This window comes from Delphinapterus leucas, chromosome 15 (genome assembly GCF_059928025.1).
Source record: "Delphinapterus leucas isolate spDelLeu-1000000601 "Yukka" chromosome 15, BTC_Dleu_Yukka2, whole genome shotgun sequence".
NCBI classification, from domain to species: Eukaryota; Metazoa; Chordata; class Mammalia; order Artiodactyla; family Monodontidae; genus Delphinapterus; species Delphinapterus leucas.
In genome coordinates, this window is record NC_143143.1 from 21,350,687 (window position 1) to 21,365,761 (window position 15,075).

The window sequence follows — 15,075 nt, forward strand, 5'->3', positions numbered from 1 at the left end:
CCACTTACATGTGTGTGTCCTTGACCAAATCACTTATCTTTTTTAAGTCTCAGTTTCTTCCTCTTGAATGAAGATAAAATCAGTGCCTACCTCCTAGATCTAGATAAGAATTGAAGGAGATAATAAATGGAGAGTGCCCGGTACCTAGTGAACACTCGGCAAACATTACATGCTATAAAAACTCAACATTACAGGTGACGAGAACAAAAGAGAGACTAGTTAACCAGGCCAAACCTGCACAAAGCTGGGATCTGAAACAAGTGTACTGAGTCCAAGCCCACACCTCTCACCACGCCCATGTGTTTCCTAACTTACGTCATTCCCGGTTGGGGCCAAACAGCGCAGCGGCTAAGAGTGTAACTTAGGGGCTATTGGGCAGGGGTCTGCGGATAGTATTAGGGCATCTGTGAACACTGGGGGGAAACTGCATCCTCCTTTTCACTGCCATGGAATTGGTCCCTGGCATCTCCTTCAGGGATGAACGTAGGCAGCAAGCCAGCAAGGTGGCAGGAGAACCTTTGATGTGTCATCACTAGAAATCACAAACTTTCATAACGCACTACCATTGCTGCAAACGTCTTGAAATCTCACTTACACTCAACACTTCCTCAAAATTACAGAAACTATTAGACCCGCCACTAAATCTTGTTTTTGGATGTGTTACAGAAGCACATAAATTACTGTACCCTTAACTTTGTCTTATGTATTTTGATAAATGTATTTCAATAGAATCGGCTTCCTTTGTCATCCATTGTATTTTAACACATTATTCTGAGATGGAGCCCACGGGCTTCACCAGATGCCAGAGGGCTCACAGCTAGAGTCAGGAGCCCAGGTTCCCACCTCAGATCTGCCACTTTCAAGCTGTGTAACCCGAGGTTACTTACTCAACCTCTCCAAGCCTGTTTCCTCATCTGAATATTGAAATGGTAAGAGTCTATTTATCCTCATTTCAGAAGGTCCTGGAGACAATTCAATAGGTCCAGGTTTGTCAAACCCTTAGAACGGTGTTGGCAAATAGGGCCCACAGGTCAAATCTGACCCACTGCCTGTTTTTGCAAATAAAGTTTAATTGGAACACATCCACACCCATGCATTGACCTGCCATCTACGGCTGCTCTGATGCTACAACAGCAGAGGTGAGTACTTGTGACAGAGATTGTACGGCCTGCAAAGCCTAAAATATTTACTCTCCGGCCCTTTACAGAAACGGCTTGCTGATCATTCCCTGAAAATAATACCCGACACACAGTAAACATTGATCAGTATCATTTTCAAAGACCACCATCCTCATTTTTGCCATATCTTTGCATTGCCTTTACTATTATTTAGTTCATATTTTTACTTTAAACTCTTTTTAAAACTTAAATTCATTTCAAAAGGGAACATTACATCTCCACCAAACTCACAGTTTTGATGTGCATTTTAATAACAGACATTAAAATAAGTTTATGATTATTAAAATGTTTAAATGGTTCAATTCCCTTTGGAAAACACTGCTCCACACTCAACTGCCTCTGAAAAGAAAACCACCTCTACACCTCACCTTTCTGATTCCAAGGGTTCTCTGGGTCTCAGAGGCCTTTTCTTTGCTCTTACATTACCAACCTCATTTTGTGGAAATTTTCTGTTCCTGTTTTTTGGTCTCCCTGGACCATAAGCTCCTTGAGGGCAGAGACAGTCTTTCATCTCTGAATCCAGTGTCCCCTGGTGCACAGTAATCATTCATGGATGTTTATGAAGCCAAACTACTGGGACTCCTCAGTACCCCTCATTTCTTAGTACTCATAAGCATATGACTCATAAGGCTTTCATCTGAACTTTGGAGAAAGTAAGAGAGGAAACCTGGGTCCCAGGGAGTTTGCAGAAGGAGAAGGAGGGAGGAAGAGATAAAGAAGGGCCCAGGCCTGAGTGAGGCTCAATTCCATTCAACTTGACAAACACCAACTGGCCCTGGACGTCCTCCGCTCCCAGGATGCCAAGAGAGCCTCACCAAGCGGTCCTTCTTGTCTTCTAAGAGACATTTCATGGCAGTGCGGAATTGCTGAGCATCAGTTCCCCTCAGGTCCTCCAGCAGTTTCCAGGGCTGGTACAAACATTGTTCCAGGTGGTTTTCCATGACTGCCTGGATATGGAACGTTAGGAGAGTCAGTGAGGACAGGACAGGAGCACATGGTCAGCACCACGGCCAGCAGCCCAGCCTGGCCACCTAATTCCCTGCAGAGACCGCAAGCTGGCAGCCTGCACACGTTTGGTTGAATTGGCTCCAAAATTTTTTATGAGCTGCTAACATTTAAAATTCATGGAATTCCTCACAAAAATCCAAATTTCCAACTTTTCTTGGAAACCACAAAGAAGTGGCAACGCTGGGCATACATCCCCTTCTGTGTAATAATCAACAGGCAGAGGGACAGCTGCTCACTGTAATTACTCTTCTGGCTCACCACCCTCTAGGTAGCTGATTTCCCCATGGCCTGCCTGGTCCCTGCAGGTGATTGAGGTTTCAAGTCCAGGGCAGCTGGCCTCTACCCGGAAAGTTTACTACTTCCAGACGGGCACTGCTCAAACCCTCTCCCATGCTCCAAGCCCCCAGCACAGGAGCAAAATTCAGGCAGCATGAACTCCCTGTGGCACCCCCTCCGGGGTGAGGGGCAGAGGCCAGCAGCCTCTCCTGAAAGAGATTTCCTCTGCTATCTGGGGAATTCTTTTCTAAATCTTCCTTAAATAGAGGTGCTCTAGAAAGGTAGCATAATGTGACATCACGGACAAAAGGTGAGCTCTAGCACCAGGTAACCTGTGTGCAAATCCCCACCTTGCCACTTACTAGTTGTACGGCCTCGGGCAAGTTCCTTAACTAGGATGGTTAGATGAAATACAAGATGTCCAGTTAAATTTGACTTGCAGATAAACGAATAATTTTTTAGCATAAGTATATCCCAAATATTGCATGGGACATACTTACACTAAAAAAATGTATTCGTTGATCGTCTGCAAGTCAAATTTAACTGGGAAACCTGTATTTTTATTTGATAAATGGGCAACAGTATCCCTGGGTCTCAGCTGAAAGGTAGGAACAACAGTCAAACTTATTATGTAAGTAAGAATTAATCCTAGGTCATGAGGAGTAAATGATGAAATGATGATGTAAAGTGTTCTCAGTAAGCGCCAGCCATTATTCTCTGCCCTGAATGAGTTGAATGATTGTTTACTCAATGTCTCTCCCCTTAGAACGAAAGGCCCACGGGGGTAGTAATGTGACCGCCTGTTCTCCTGAGTCTCCAGTGTCTAGAACTGTGCCTGGCAGAGAATAGAGGCTGGATAAGTAGATATTAAATGAATAAATGAATATACAAATAGGAAGAGAGGTAGTATAGCTCCTCATCAGGTTAAAATATACACATTTTATGAGAAACCCTACTGCTAGAGAGAAAGGGCAGGCATCACTTCTCTTTAGATTGCACAGATGAACATGGCGAAGAAAGCAAATGCCATGAGGCCACCAGCCACCTCCACCTAGTGGGTGTCCTGGTAAATGGATAACAACCAGGCTTCTGAGTGTCGTTCTCACATGAATGTTGGTTGACACTTTCATCTTCACTATAAGGTAAGTAAAAACCGAAACAAAAAAAGACGTATGTCGGAACTTCATTCGTCAATGACATGACTTCTTTGCTGAATCAAATAATAGTCTTTGAAATCTGAAAGAATGTTGTCTCAATTTTCTGTGCTATTCACAGTGTATTGGTAAAGGCAAAACAAAACGCCCTGGGCTACCGATTATGCTAATGAGGCATGTGCTGGCCAATTCACCGCAGTCCCCACCAGGCCCTATTGTTCCCCAAGGCAAATATCCACTGCCATCCATTTACATGTTTGTGCTACTGTTTTTCTTCTAGTAGAGTTAAAAGGGAAGAAAAATATTTCTTGGACCCATGATTGAGAGACTGATAATTATACCCAAAGGTCCACTCTCCTGTAATTATTTTAGGAACAGAATCCCATAAGTTTTAGCTGGGTACATGGCCTCTCATCTTGCTCCTCTGCAGTAAGATGTGACTGTGGACTGTGAGCCAATGAAACGTGAGCAGGAAGAAGTGTGCAACTTGCAGGTCACATCCTTAAAGAGAGGCTATTCAGCCTTCACTTCCTCTTTCCCACCACACCCTCTCTGGGTTGGAGAATGGATGTGCTGTTTCAATCATGTGGGCAACCACTCCCTAGATGATGACAAAGCAATAAGACAGAAGGAACCCAGGCCCCTCGATGGCCTTTTGAAGTAGAGCTGTCTCTCCTCTCTGGACCTCCCACCTAGCCCTGGACTATTATATGAGATAGAAATAAACTAAATTGTTTGAGCTGCTGCAATCTATAGTCTCTTTGTTAGAGTAGCTCAGCCTATACTCTAATACCAGTGCGTGACCTTGGACCACTACCGATCTGTGGCCCGACAGGAACCAAGTCGCACAGCAGGAGGTGAGCGGCGGGCAAGCATGCAAAGCTTCATCTGTATTTACAGCCGCTCCCCATCACTCGCATTACCGCCTGAGCTCCGCCTCCTGTCAACATTATGGTGAGTTCTATACTTACTTCATTATATATTACAATGTAATAATAACAGAAATAAAGTGCACAATAAATGTAATGCACTTGAATCATCCCGAAACCATCCCCTCGATCCCAATCCATGGAAAAACTGTCTTCCATGAAACCGCTCCCTGGTGCCAAAAAGGTTGGGGACTGCTGCTCTAATACACCATGTCTCCATCAAAAGTGGAAAAATGAAAGAGAGACAAAGGAGCTTATATCATGTTTCAAAAAACACTGGACAGAACATGTTTCTTTGTGGAAGCGAAGACTAGCTCTCCACCTAGCCCACTTCTCTGACTTACCTGGCCCCTGAGTTTGCAACCCCTGAGCACTGAGAGGGGAACACAGGGACGGGTCTCAGATACACACCTGCAGGCTGGGGATGGTGAAGGCAACGTTCCGTGAATTCAGATAGGCCACGACTCTGTGGGACAGGTCTGCCGTCCACACATGGGAGCTTCAGTTGAAGACAGACAGGAGAAGGTCATGGTGACAGGCTCGCCTAGGATGAGCAGTTCCCCTACTAGCTGAGTGATCAGGGGACCGAGGTTCAGAAAGGACAATGAAGATGGGCCGGGATGCTAGGAACTCTGTGCTTAGAGGTAGGAGATGTGTTTCCTTGGCACAGTGAGGGGGAGTTTCCAATTCCAGGAATCAGCCTGCATACCAGTCTCTCAAAGACAATGATCAATTTGAAGTTGTGTGCTATATTCTAAATCCCATAACAATCCACTCAGATTAATAATCCAAACAGATTGACTCGGAAAGGTGTCCTGACTATATTAAGTTTAAAAAACAGATGCTTTGTATACCATGAGAGGCTGAAATAGCATAGCTAGGACTGTAGGCTCGAAACCTGGGTTTGAATCCTGGCTCTACCAGTGAACTGTATGGCCTTAGGCAGTTTACTGAATTTTCCTGTGCCTCGGTTTCCCTTTCTGTGTAATACAGCTAACAACTGTGAGAATTAAATTTGTTCACACATGTAAAGTGCTTAAAACATTGACCAACGCATAGAAAATGCACAACTTCATTCATAACAGCCAAAAATTGGAAACAACTCAAATATCCAACAGCAGGTGAAATGTTAAACAGATGGTGTGGAATGGAATGCCACTCATCCAGACAAAAGGAGTGAGGTGGACTTTTGCTTTCAGCTGTGATGGAATAATTGGCAGTAGATAAATCTTCCTGCCTTAAACAGTTAGAAGGCCTTTTATAGTCACATTTTTTATAGATGCATAGATAGATGGATAGACAGATAGATAGATAAAAAATTTTAGCCTGAAAGAATATATCCAAGACTATCAACTGGAGTTACCTTAGGGAGAAGACTGTTTATGGGGATCTTCTACTTTAATATAATTAAGTGCTCCTGTCATGGGGCCCCAAGGCTCCCATTTCTCCTTCATAGTACTTGTTATATTAGAATTATCTGTTAATATTTGTCTTTCCATAAGACTGTCTAGTGCCCTGCTCCACATCCCTGGTATCTAACACCAGCCTGTACACAGAATATAAAGTGACAGTGAGAGATAAGTAACAGTGAGTCCTGGAGCCAGGCTGCTGGATACACACCCCAGCTCCACCATTTCCCAGCTGTGTGACCTTAAATCACCTCCCTGGGCCTCAGTTTCATTATTCTGTCCAATGGGGTAACAATAGGGCCTACTTGGGTGGGAGGAGGGGGAGGCTTGGGAAGATTACATGTGTTTCTATGCATAAAAGCACTTAGAATAGTACCTGCTACATAGTAAGCAGTCAGTAAATGTTAGCTCTTGTGCTAGAGCAGAGGGGGTCAAAATTGTGTTGAACGAATGTATCTATTCTAAAGCACTTGTTCATTGGGTGATATTTTTTGTAATGAGTACATTTTACTTTTTATAGTTAAGAGACTTCCATTAAGAATTTTTATTAAACATCTATTCCATCCCTTCCCCTCCCCTTTAGGATGAGTTACCTTTGAAACTGTATGAGATCCAGCAATGCTACAATGGAAATAAAATGAAAAGACAACTTAAAAAGGAATCATTCCGGAGAGATCATAAGCGCATTCTGTTTGAAATTCTTAGAAGCAACAAGCAGGGACAGCAGGGACATTACCATTCAGGTAGCTTCCATCTATTATTTCTTCCTAAAAGGCAAAGAGATAATGTCGAGTATAACATCCAAAAGTTGGCAGCTCCAGTACAGAGGATGTTGTTTAAAATAAAATGGATACTCACCGCCATTTTTTGCAACAAAGGAGGCAAATCTGCAACAAAGCCATTGAATGTATAAATAGAATTGAACTGGATGACCCTCAAAAATACAAATATGTATTAAGAAAAGAGCCCCTGAAAAGGTTACTCGTGAAGGAAATTTTTAGTGAATTTTAATTATACTTGTGAGCATATGTGCCAGTGTGAAAAAACCTTGGTTTGAAAAACCCTTTCAGAATGATCCTGAAAATTCTACACTTACGTGGGTACACACACACAGGCACACACACATCTCAAATCACTTTGCGGCATCATGTACCTAAATTGATCTAACCCCACTCCATTCCCTAAGATGTGTGGAAACCATGACAGATGATTCCTCCCTCAGGACTTACCCTGCCGGGAATCTGCAACTCCATGACTTGCCACTCCATGGATCAGAAAAAGGAACAGCAAAAGACAGTATGTCCTAGGTTCCTGAGACATTCTCCTGTAGTTAATTCAAGCAAAGAAAAATTCAGGTTTGATTCAGGTTGTATCTGTAAATATATTTAGGAACATTCAGAAGACAAAAGGGGGAAAATAGACCCAGAATTCCTTGAGGTGTTTTTTTTTTTATTTTAAATTCCATCCACTTTGCTCCATCTAAACCCTATGCTAGTATAAGACACAATCATCTCTCTCCTCACTCTACAATGGCCTGTTTATATTCTGACATCTACCTCTCATTCCCCTCAATCAAACAAAAAGCAACAGTTAAAAGCATGGATTCTGTTATATCTGACAAAGGACTTATATCTAGAATATGAAAAGAACTCTAACAATTCAGTAAGTAGAAGATAAACAAGCCAATAGGGAAAAAATATAAACTTAAACTTCATTTAAAAAAAAATACATTTGGGCTTCCCTGGTGGCGCAGTGGTTGAGAGTCCGCCTGCAGATGCAGGGGACACAGGTTCATGCCCCGGTCCGGGAAGATCCCACATGCCGCGGAGCAGCTGGGCCCGTGAGCCATGGCCGCTGAGCCTGCGCGTCCGGAGCCTGTGCTCCACAATGGGAGAGGCCACAACAGTGAGAGGCCCACGTACCGCAAAAAAAAAAAAAAAAAAAATGTATGGCCAATAAGCACATAAAAGCTTATCAACATCATTAGTTACCAGGAACATGCAAACTGAACCCCTGTAAGGTACTGTAACTGAGCCATACCGTATGGAGCCTTCCCAAAACAGACCCACACTCCCTTCCGCCTGCCTCTTGTCTATACAAAGATTTTAGCCTCCTAGGCCTTCCCCAAGTTCCAAAGAATATATTTAACCAGGGAAGTGAGAACACGCGTAAAAAGGAAAACAGTCAAGCAAGACAAAATACTTTAGCCATTAAAGTCAGGGACCTTTAGCTCCTCCTCCAGGACTGTGCATAATATTCTGAGCCATGTCCTTTGAGCTGTTTTGCAGATACTGAAACCCCCACCAGGTGGAGGAAGTAAACTTATGTTGCCCACAAGCACATAGGCCACAGACCGGTTATAACCAGAAGGTTAATGATGTCGACTCCCAATTACCACCAACCAATCAGAAGAATGTCCATGAGCTGATCACACACCCCAAATCCCCCTCCTTCACCCTGTCTTGAAAAAACTTTCCCTGAAAGACTTTGGGGATTGGGGGGCCTTTTGAGCACTAGCTCCCTGGACTCCTTGCTTGGTGCCCTGCAATAAATGCTGCACTTTCCTTCACCAAAACCCAGGGTCAATAGATTGGCTTTGCTGCGTGCGGGCAAGCGGACCCCAGTTTGATGTGGTAACAAATTCACTACATACACACTAGAATGGCTAAAAGTTAAAAAGACTAACAACACCAAGTGTTGAGAATGATGGGGAGCAGCATGAACTCTTATACATTGCTGATACGGCCACTCTGGAAAACCGTTTGGCTGTGTCTTATAACGTTAAGTATACAAAACTCTATGATCCAGGAATTCTGCCCCTAGGTATTTACCCAGGAGAAGTTAAAACATACGTCCATACAAAGATTTGTAGAGTTCCATTCCAAAAATTGGAAACAACTCAAATGTTCAACAATAGATGAAAAGTTAAACAAATACGGTATATCCATTCAGTGGAATACCATTCATCAATAAATAAGGAATGAGTTGGACTTCTGCTTCCAGCTATGATGGAGTAATTGGCAGTAGATAAACTCTCTCGCCTTAAACAATTAGAAAACAAAACATGAAACAAAGGTTTTCAGACATCTGACAACAGGTAGGACAAGACTGAGATCCCTGAGAGAAGGGAAACTGTGAGATAATAGAAAATATATATTGGTTTCTGCCGCCAGCTCCTGGAACAGGGCCCCTAAGTCCCTTGTAATTTCCTAAATGATAAGAGCACTAGGAGGATCTCTTGTTCTAATATTTGGTTTTTGACCCATCACTGACACAGGGCTCCTAAACCCTTGTAAATTCTTAAGTGATAAGAATACTAGGAGTGGTACAGCCACTATGGAGGACAGTATGGAGGTTCCTTAAAAAACTACAAATAGAACTACCATATGACCCAGCAATCCCACTACTGGGCATATACCCTGAGAAAACCAAAATTCAAAAAGAGTCATGTACCAAAATGTTCATTGGAGCTCTATTTACAATAGCCCGGAGATGGAAACAACCTAAGTGCCCATCATTGGATGAATGGATAAAGAAGATGTGGCACATATATACAATGGAATATTACTCAGCCATAAAAAGAAACGAAATTGAGCTATTTGTAATGAGGTAGATAGACCTAGAGTCTGTCATACAGAGTGAAGTAAGTCAGAAAGAAAAAGACAAATACCGTATGCTAACACATATATATGGAATTTAAGAAAAAAAATGTCATGAAGAACCTAGGGGTAAGACAGGAATAAAGACACAGACCTACTGGAGAACGGACATGAGGATATGGGGAGGGGGAAGGGTGAGCTGTGACAGGGCGAGAGAGAGTCATGGACATATATACGCTCACAAACGTAAGGTAGATAGCTAGTGGGAAGCAGCCGCATGGCACAGGGATATCGGCTCGGTGCTTTGAGATCACCTAGAGGGGTGGGATAGGGAGGGTGGGAGGGAGGGAGACGCAAGAGGGAAGAGATATGGGAACATATGTATAACTGATTCACTTTGTTATAAAGCAGAAACTAACACACCATTGTAAAGCAATTATACCCCAATAAAGATGTTAAAAAATAAAATAAAATAAAAATTAAAAAAAAAAAAACTAAAAATAGAGCTACTATATGATCCAGCAATCCCACTCCTGGGCATATATCCGGAGAAAACCATAATTTGAAAATATACATGCACCCCAATGTTCCTAGCAGCACTCTTCACAATAGCCAGGACATGGACACAACCTAAATGTCCATCAACAAAGAAAAGGATAAAGAAGATGTGGTACATACATACAATGGAATATTACTCAGCCATAGAAAAGAATGAAATAATGCCATTTGGAGCAACATGGATGGACCTAGAGATTGTCATACTGAGTGAAGTAAGTCAGAGAGAGAAAGACAAATATCATATGGTATCGCTTATATGTGGACTCTAAAAAAAAAGGTTACAAATGAACTTATCTACAAAACAGAAATAGAGGGACTTCCCTGGTGGCACAGTGGTTAAGAATCTGCCCGCCAACGCAGGGGACACGGGTTCGAGCCCTGGTCCAGGAAGATCCCATATGCCGCGGAGCAACTAAGCCCGTGAGCCACAACTACTGAGCCTGCCCTCTAGAGCCCATGAGTCACAACTACTGAGCCCACGTGCCACAACTACTGAAGCCCGCGCACCTAGAGCCCGTGCTCCACAGCAAGAGAAGTCACCGCAATGAGAAGCCTGCGCACCACAACAAAGAGTAGCCACTGCTCACCACAACTAGAGAAAGCCCGCGCGCAGCAACGAAGACCCAACGCAGCCAAAAATAAATAAAATAAACAAATTCAAAAAAAAACAAAACAGAAATAGAGTTACAGATGTAGAACATAAACTTATGGTTACCAGGGGATAAGGTGAGGGAGGGATAAATTGGAAGACTGAGACTGACATTTACACACTACTATACATAAAATAGATAACTAATAAGAGTCTACTGTATAGCACAGAGAATTCTACTCAGTACTCTGTAATGGCCTACATGGGAAAAGAATCTAAAAAAGAGCAGATATATGTATATGTATAACAGATTCACTTTGCTATACACCTGAAACTAACACAACATTATAAATCAACTATACCCCAATAAAAAATTTTTTAAAAAGAGCACTAGGTGTATCTCTTGTTCTTTTTTTTTTTTTTTTTACAGGCTCCGGATGCGCAGGCTCAGCGGCCATGGCTCACGGGCCCAGCCGCTCCGCGGCATGTGGGATCTTCCCGGACCGTGGCACGAACCCGTGTCCCCTGCATCGGCAGGCAGACTCTCAACCATTGCGCCACCAGGGAAGCCCTCTTGTTCTAACGAGGCAACTCTGGGTGGGCTCTTGGATGGAGACTGGTCACCAGAGAGACCAAGCCATGATTAGAAGCTTGGGATTTTCAGCCCCACCCTCCCGTCTTCCAGAGAGGGGAGAGGGCTGAGAATGGAGTTAATAACTAATTATGCCTATGTGAGGAAGCCTCCAATAATAGGGGTTTCAGGGTGCTTCCAGGTTGACGAACACATTCACATCAGGGGGGTGAACACCCCAACTCCCTGGGGACAGATGCTCCTGAGACCTGAGACCCTCCCAGACCTCATCTTATGTGTCTCCTCATCTGGCAATTCATCTGCATCTTTTATCATATCCTCTAATAAGCTGGTAAATGTCGGCAAATGCTTCCCTGAGTTCTGTGAGCTGCTCTAGCAAATTAATTGAACCTGAGGAGATGGTCATGGGAACCTCTGATTTGTAGCCAAATCAGACAGAAGTTGTGGGTAACTTGGAGACCTGCTACTTGAGATTGGTGTCTGAAGTGGGATGGGAGAAGTCTTGAGGGACTGAGCCCTTAACCTGTGGGACCTGAGGCTACCTCCAGGTAGACAGTGTCAGAGTTAAGTTGAATTGTAGGACACCCAGCTGGTGTCACAGAATCACTTGGCGTAAGGAAAATCCTCCACACGTTTGGTGACCAGGAGGGTCAGAAGTGACGTGTTCTGTGTTGAGTGTCTTGAGTGAGTAGTAAAGGAGACACACAGGTAAAAGGCTTATGGGAAGAGAACAGAGAAGGAGGGGGAGAACTGGGGTTTTCCTTCCTTAGGAGGGAAAGCTGAGGTTTTTCTGTAAGTGCCCCTGCTCGCTGCCTGGGGTCTCTAGACCACAGCACCAGAAGGAGAATCCCAACAGAGCTGAGGAGACAGAGTAGGGGTTTAGGGAAATCAAGGCAACTAGAATCCACAGGGAAGACTACTTGAGGAGGGATTTGCACAGAGAGAAAGTTCTAGAGATTTGAACAAGGGTCCCTTGAGTCTTTGGCTGAATATTGGCCTGTCTATGCCTATACATGTAAGAAACCACCTGAAGCTGAAGAAAGAACCACCAGTAATAAGCAGAGCAATCCCTGGAGTTCACCCAGGGTGGAGAATAATTCCCAACTACCAGTGGAAAACCTCCAAATACATGGAGCATCAAGGACAGTTCTCAGTGAAGTACTGCCTCAGTAATAGGCTGAATTAGCCCTAAAGTCTGCCCTGGACCTACCCTAACAAAGCTTAAAAGCAAGCCTTGGAAGAATCAAGTTGTTTCTAAATAACTAGACTGCATCCTAGAACAAAACCCAACAATATTTAAAGGAGTGTCACAAAATCCAGAAATGTAAATCCAAAATGTCCAGCATCCAATTAAAAATTGAATATATGGCTGGTTACCATAGAAAAAAACCCAGTCCACAGAAGGAGATCCAGAAATGACACAGAAGATCAAATCAGTAGACCGGATGACTATTATAAATATATTCTGTAAGTTCAGGAAAGTAGAGAAAAGGATAAAGATGTAAAGGAGAGACATGGAAGATTAAAAAAAAAACTCAGGAAAAGGAATAAACTGATTTATGCACCAACATGGATGAACCTCAAAAACATTATGCCAAACAAAAGAAGCCAATCACAAAAGAGTACATAGTGCATGATTTCATTTATATGAAACTCCATGATAGGCAAAATAATCTACAGTGACAGAAAACAAATAAGTTGCCTGGGACTCTACTGGGTGCAGCGGGAGGAATTTATTGCAAAAGAACACAAGGGAACTTTGGGGGCGACATTTCTATACCTTGATTTTGGTGGTTGTTACACAGGTACATACATTTATTGAATCTCATCAAACTCTACACTTTAAATGGATGCATTTTATTGTAATATAAATTATACCTCACAGAAGCTGATTGCAAAAGAGAAAGGAAAAGCATGGACTGTGGAGCAGGACTGCCTGGATTGAATCTCATCTCTGCTACTTAGTAGCTGTGTGATGTTGGACAAGTTACTGAATCTCTCTGTGCTTCCATTTCCTCATCTGTCAGATGCGGTTAATAAATGGTACCTACCTCATAGTGTCATATGAGGATAAAATGAGTTAATGAAGTAAATCATTTAGAACAATGCTTGGCATGAAGAAAGCTCTACATATGGGTTTATTAAATAAACAAATAAGCCAGACTGATGTTTTCAAAATTCAACTCATGGGAAAGTCTGGAGAAAGAATGTTCCAGAAAAAGGGAATCAGAAGTGCAAAGGCCTTGACATTAGGAATGCAATTTACATATGCAATAAATCACAAGAGGATGAGAGCAGTAGATGAGGTTAAGTCATCATTAGCAACTTGACTTTTACTTGGAGGGAGATGGGAGCCACTGAAGTGATATTAGCACAAGAGTAAGAGCTGTGCTCTGACTTTTAAAAAACTGGCTCCATAACACCAACTGCTGTGTTGAGAATAACCTGAAGGAGGGCAACAGCTAAAGCAGAGAGAGCAGTAAGAGATGATAATGATGATGACTTAGTCACCGATGGCAGTAAGGGCGGTGAGATGTGGTTGGGGGTATTTTGAAGGTGCAGCCGATAGACCGAATGTGAGGAATAAAAGACAGAGAAGTCACAGACACCTCCAAGGATTTGGGCCTGAGCATCTAGAGGGGTGAGAAATGGGAAAAACCGTAGGAGTTGCAGGTTTGGGGGAGAGGCCCTGGAGCTCAGATGTGGACAAGCTAAGCTTGAGAAGACTATTAATTGTTCGAGTGGAGAAAGCAAGTAGGCAGTTTGGTGTTTGAGCCTGCAGTTAGGGGAGAGCTCCAGACTGGAGCTATCTATGCAGAGCAGTCAGCATATACTTGAACCCAGGACACTGGATGAGATCAACAAGAAAGTGAGCGTAGGGAGACGTGGGTAAGTTTCAAGGACTGAGACCCAAGCATTCCTTGGTTAAAATGTTAGGTAGACCAGGTGCAACCAGCAAACTCAAAACTGTAGGAAACTCCCCAGAATAAACAACCTAGTTTCTTCAGCAAATATACTGCAAAGAGACAGACAGAAATAGACACAGACACACACACACACACACACACACACACACACACACACGGAGGAACTTAAAAAACTTAAGAGATATAACAATTACTTGTAGCATACAGACTCTATTTGCATCTTGATTCAAGCAAACCGTAAAAAACAAAGGCTGTGGGACAACTGGGGAAATTTGCACCTCGACTGGTTATCTGAAGATTTTAAAGAAATACTGTTGATAACAGAAATGCGGTTATATTTTTAAAGGAGTACTTACCTTTTAAAGGAGGGATGTTGGTTCACACACTGGCCCCCATACAGGGAGGGGAAGGGGAGACCGAGGAAGATTGGTGGGGGACAGGTGTAATAAGCAAGGAAACCTACTTACGATGCCTGTCTTTGTTGTTGTCGCCGTTACATATTTTAATGAGGGATTTTTTGTTTTGTTTTGTTAATTTAATTTTTATTTTACATTGTAGAGTTGATTTACAATGTTGTGTTAGTTTCAGGTGTACAGCAAAGTGATTCAGTTATACATACACATACAGCCACTCTTTTTCAGATTCTTTTCTCATAAAGGTTATTACAGAATACTGAGTAGACTTCCCTGTGCTATACAGTAAGCTTGCCTTGAGGGGCCGCAAGATCCCCACCCCCGCCCCCCAGAATATAGAAAGTTTATAGAGGCCTTAATGGAGCTCAGTCATGTATACTGTCCAGAGGGTCTCAACAACACACTGCTCTGTCAAGGCTGCATCCTTGAAAACGCTCCCACTG

General features: G+C 43.0%; 1 protein-coding gene across 1 annotated transcript in view; it reads right to left on the reverse strand.

The window, feature by feature from the left end:
• The window catches only part of OTOA (otoancorin), a 64,479-nt gene extending 55,546 nt beyond the window's left edge, over nucleotides 1–8,933 (reverse strand). The window contains exons 1-6 of the mRNA XM_022588558.2: nucleotides 7,184–8,933; nucleotides 6,813–6,841; nucleotides 6,691–6,721; nucleotides 6,548–6,575; nucleotides 4,957–5,044; nucleotides 1,994–2,125 (exon numbers count right to left, since the gene is read on the reverse strand). Of these exons, the coding sequence (XP_022444266.2) occupies nucleotides 1,994–2,125; nucleotides 4,957–5,044; nucleotides 6,548–6,575; nucleotides 6,691–6,721; nucleotides 6,813–6,841; nucleotides 7,184–7,274 (399 nt within the window). The 5' untranslated portion in view covers nucleotides 7,275–8,933. The remainder of the gene's footprint in view (nucleotides 1–1,993; nucleotides 2,126–4,956; nucleotides 5,045–6,547; nucleotides 6,576–6,690; nucleotides 6,722–6,812; nucleotides 6,842–7,183) is intronic.
• Nucleotides 8,934–15,075: the final 6,142 nt, after the last annotated feature.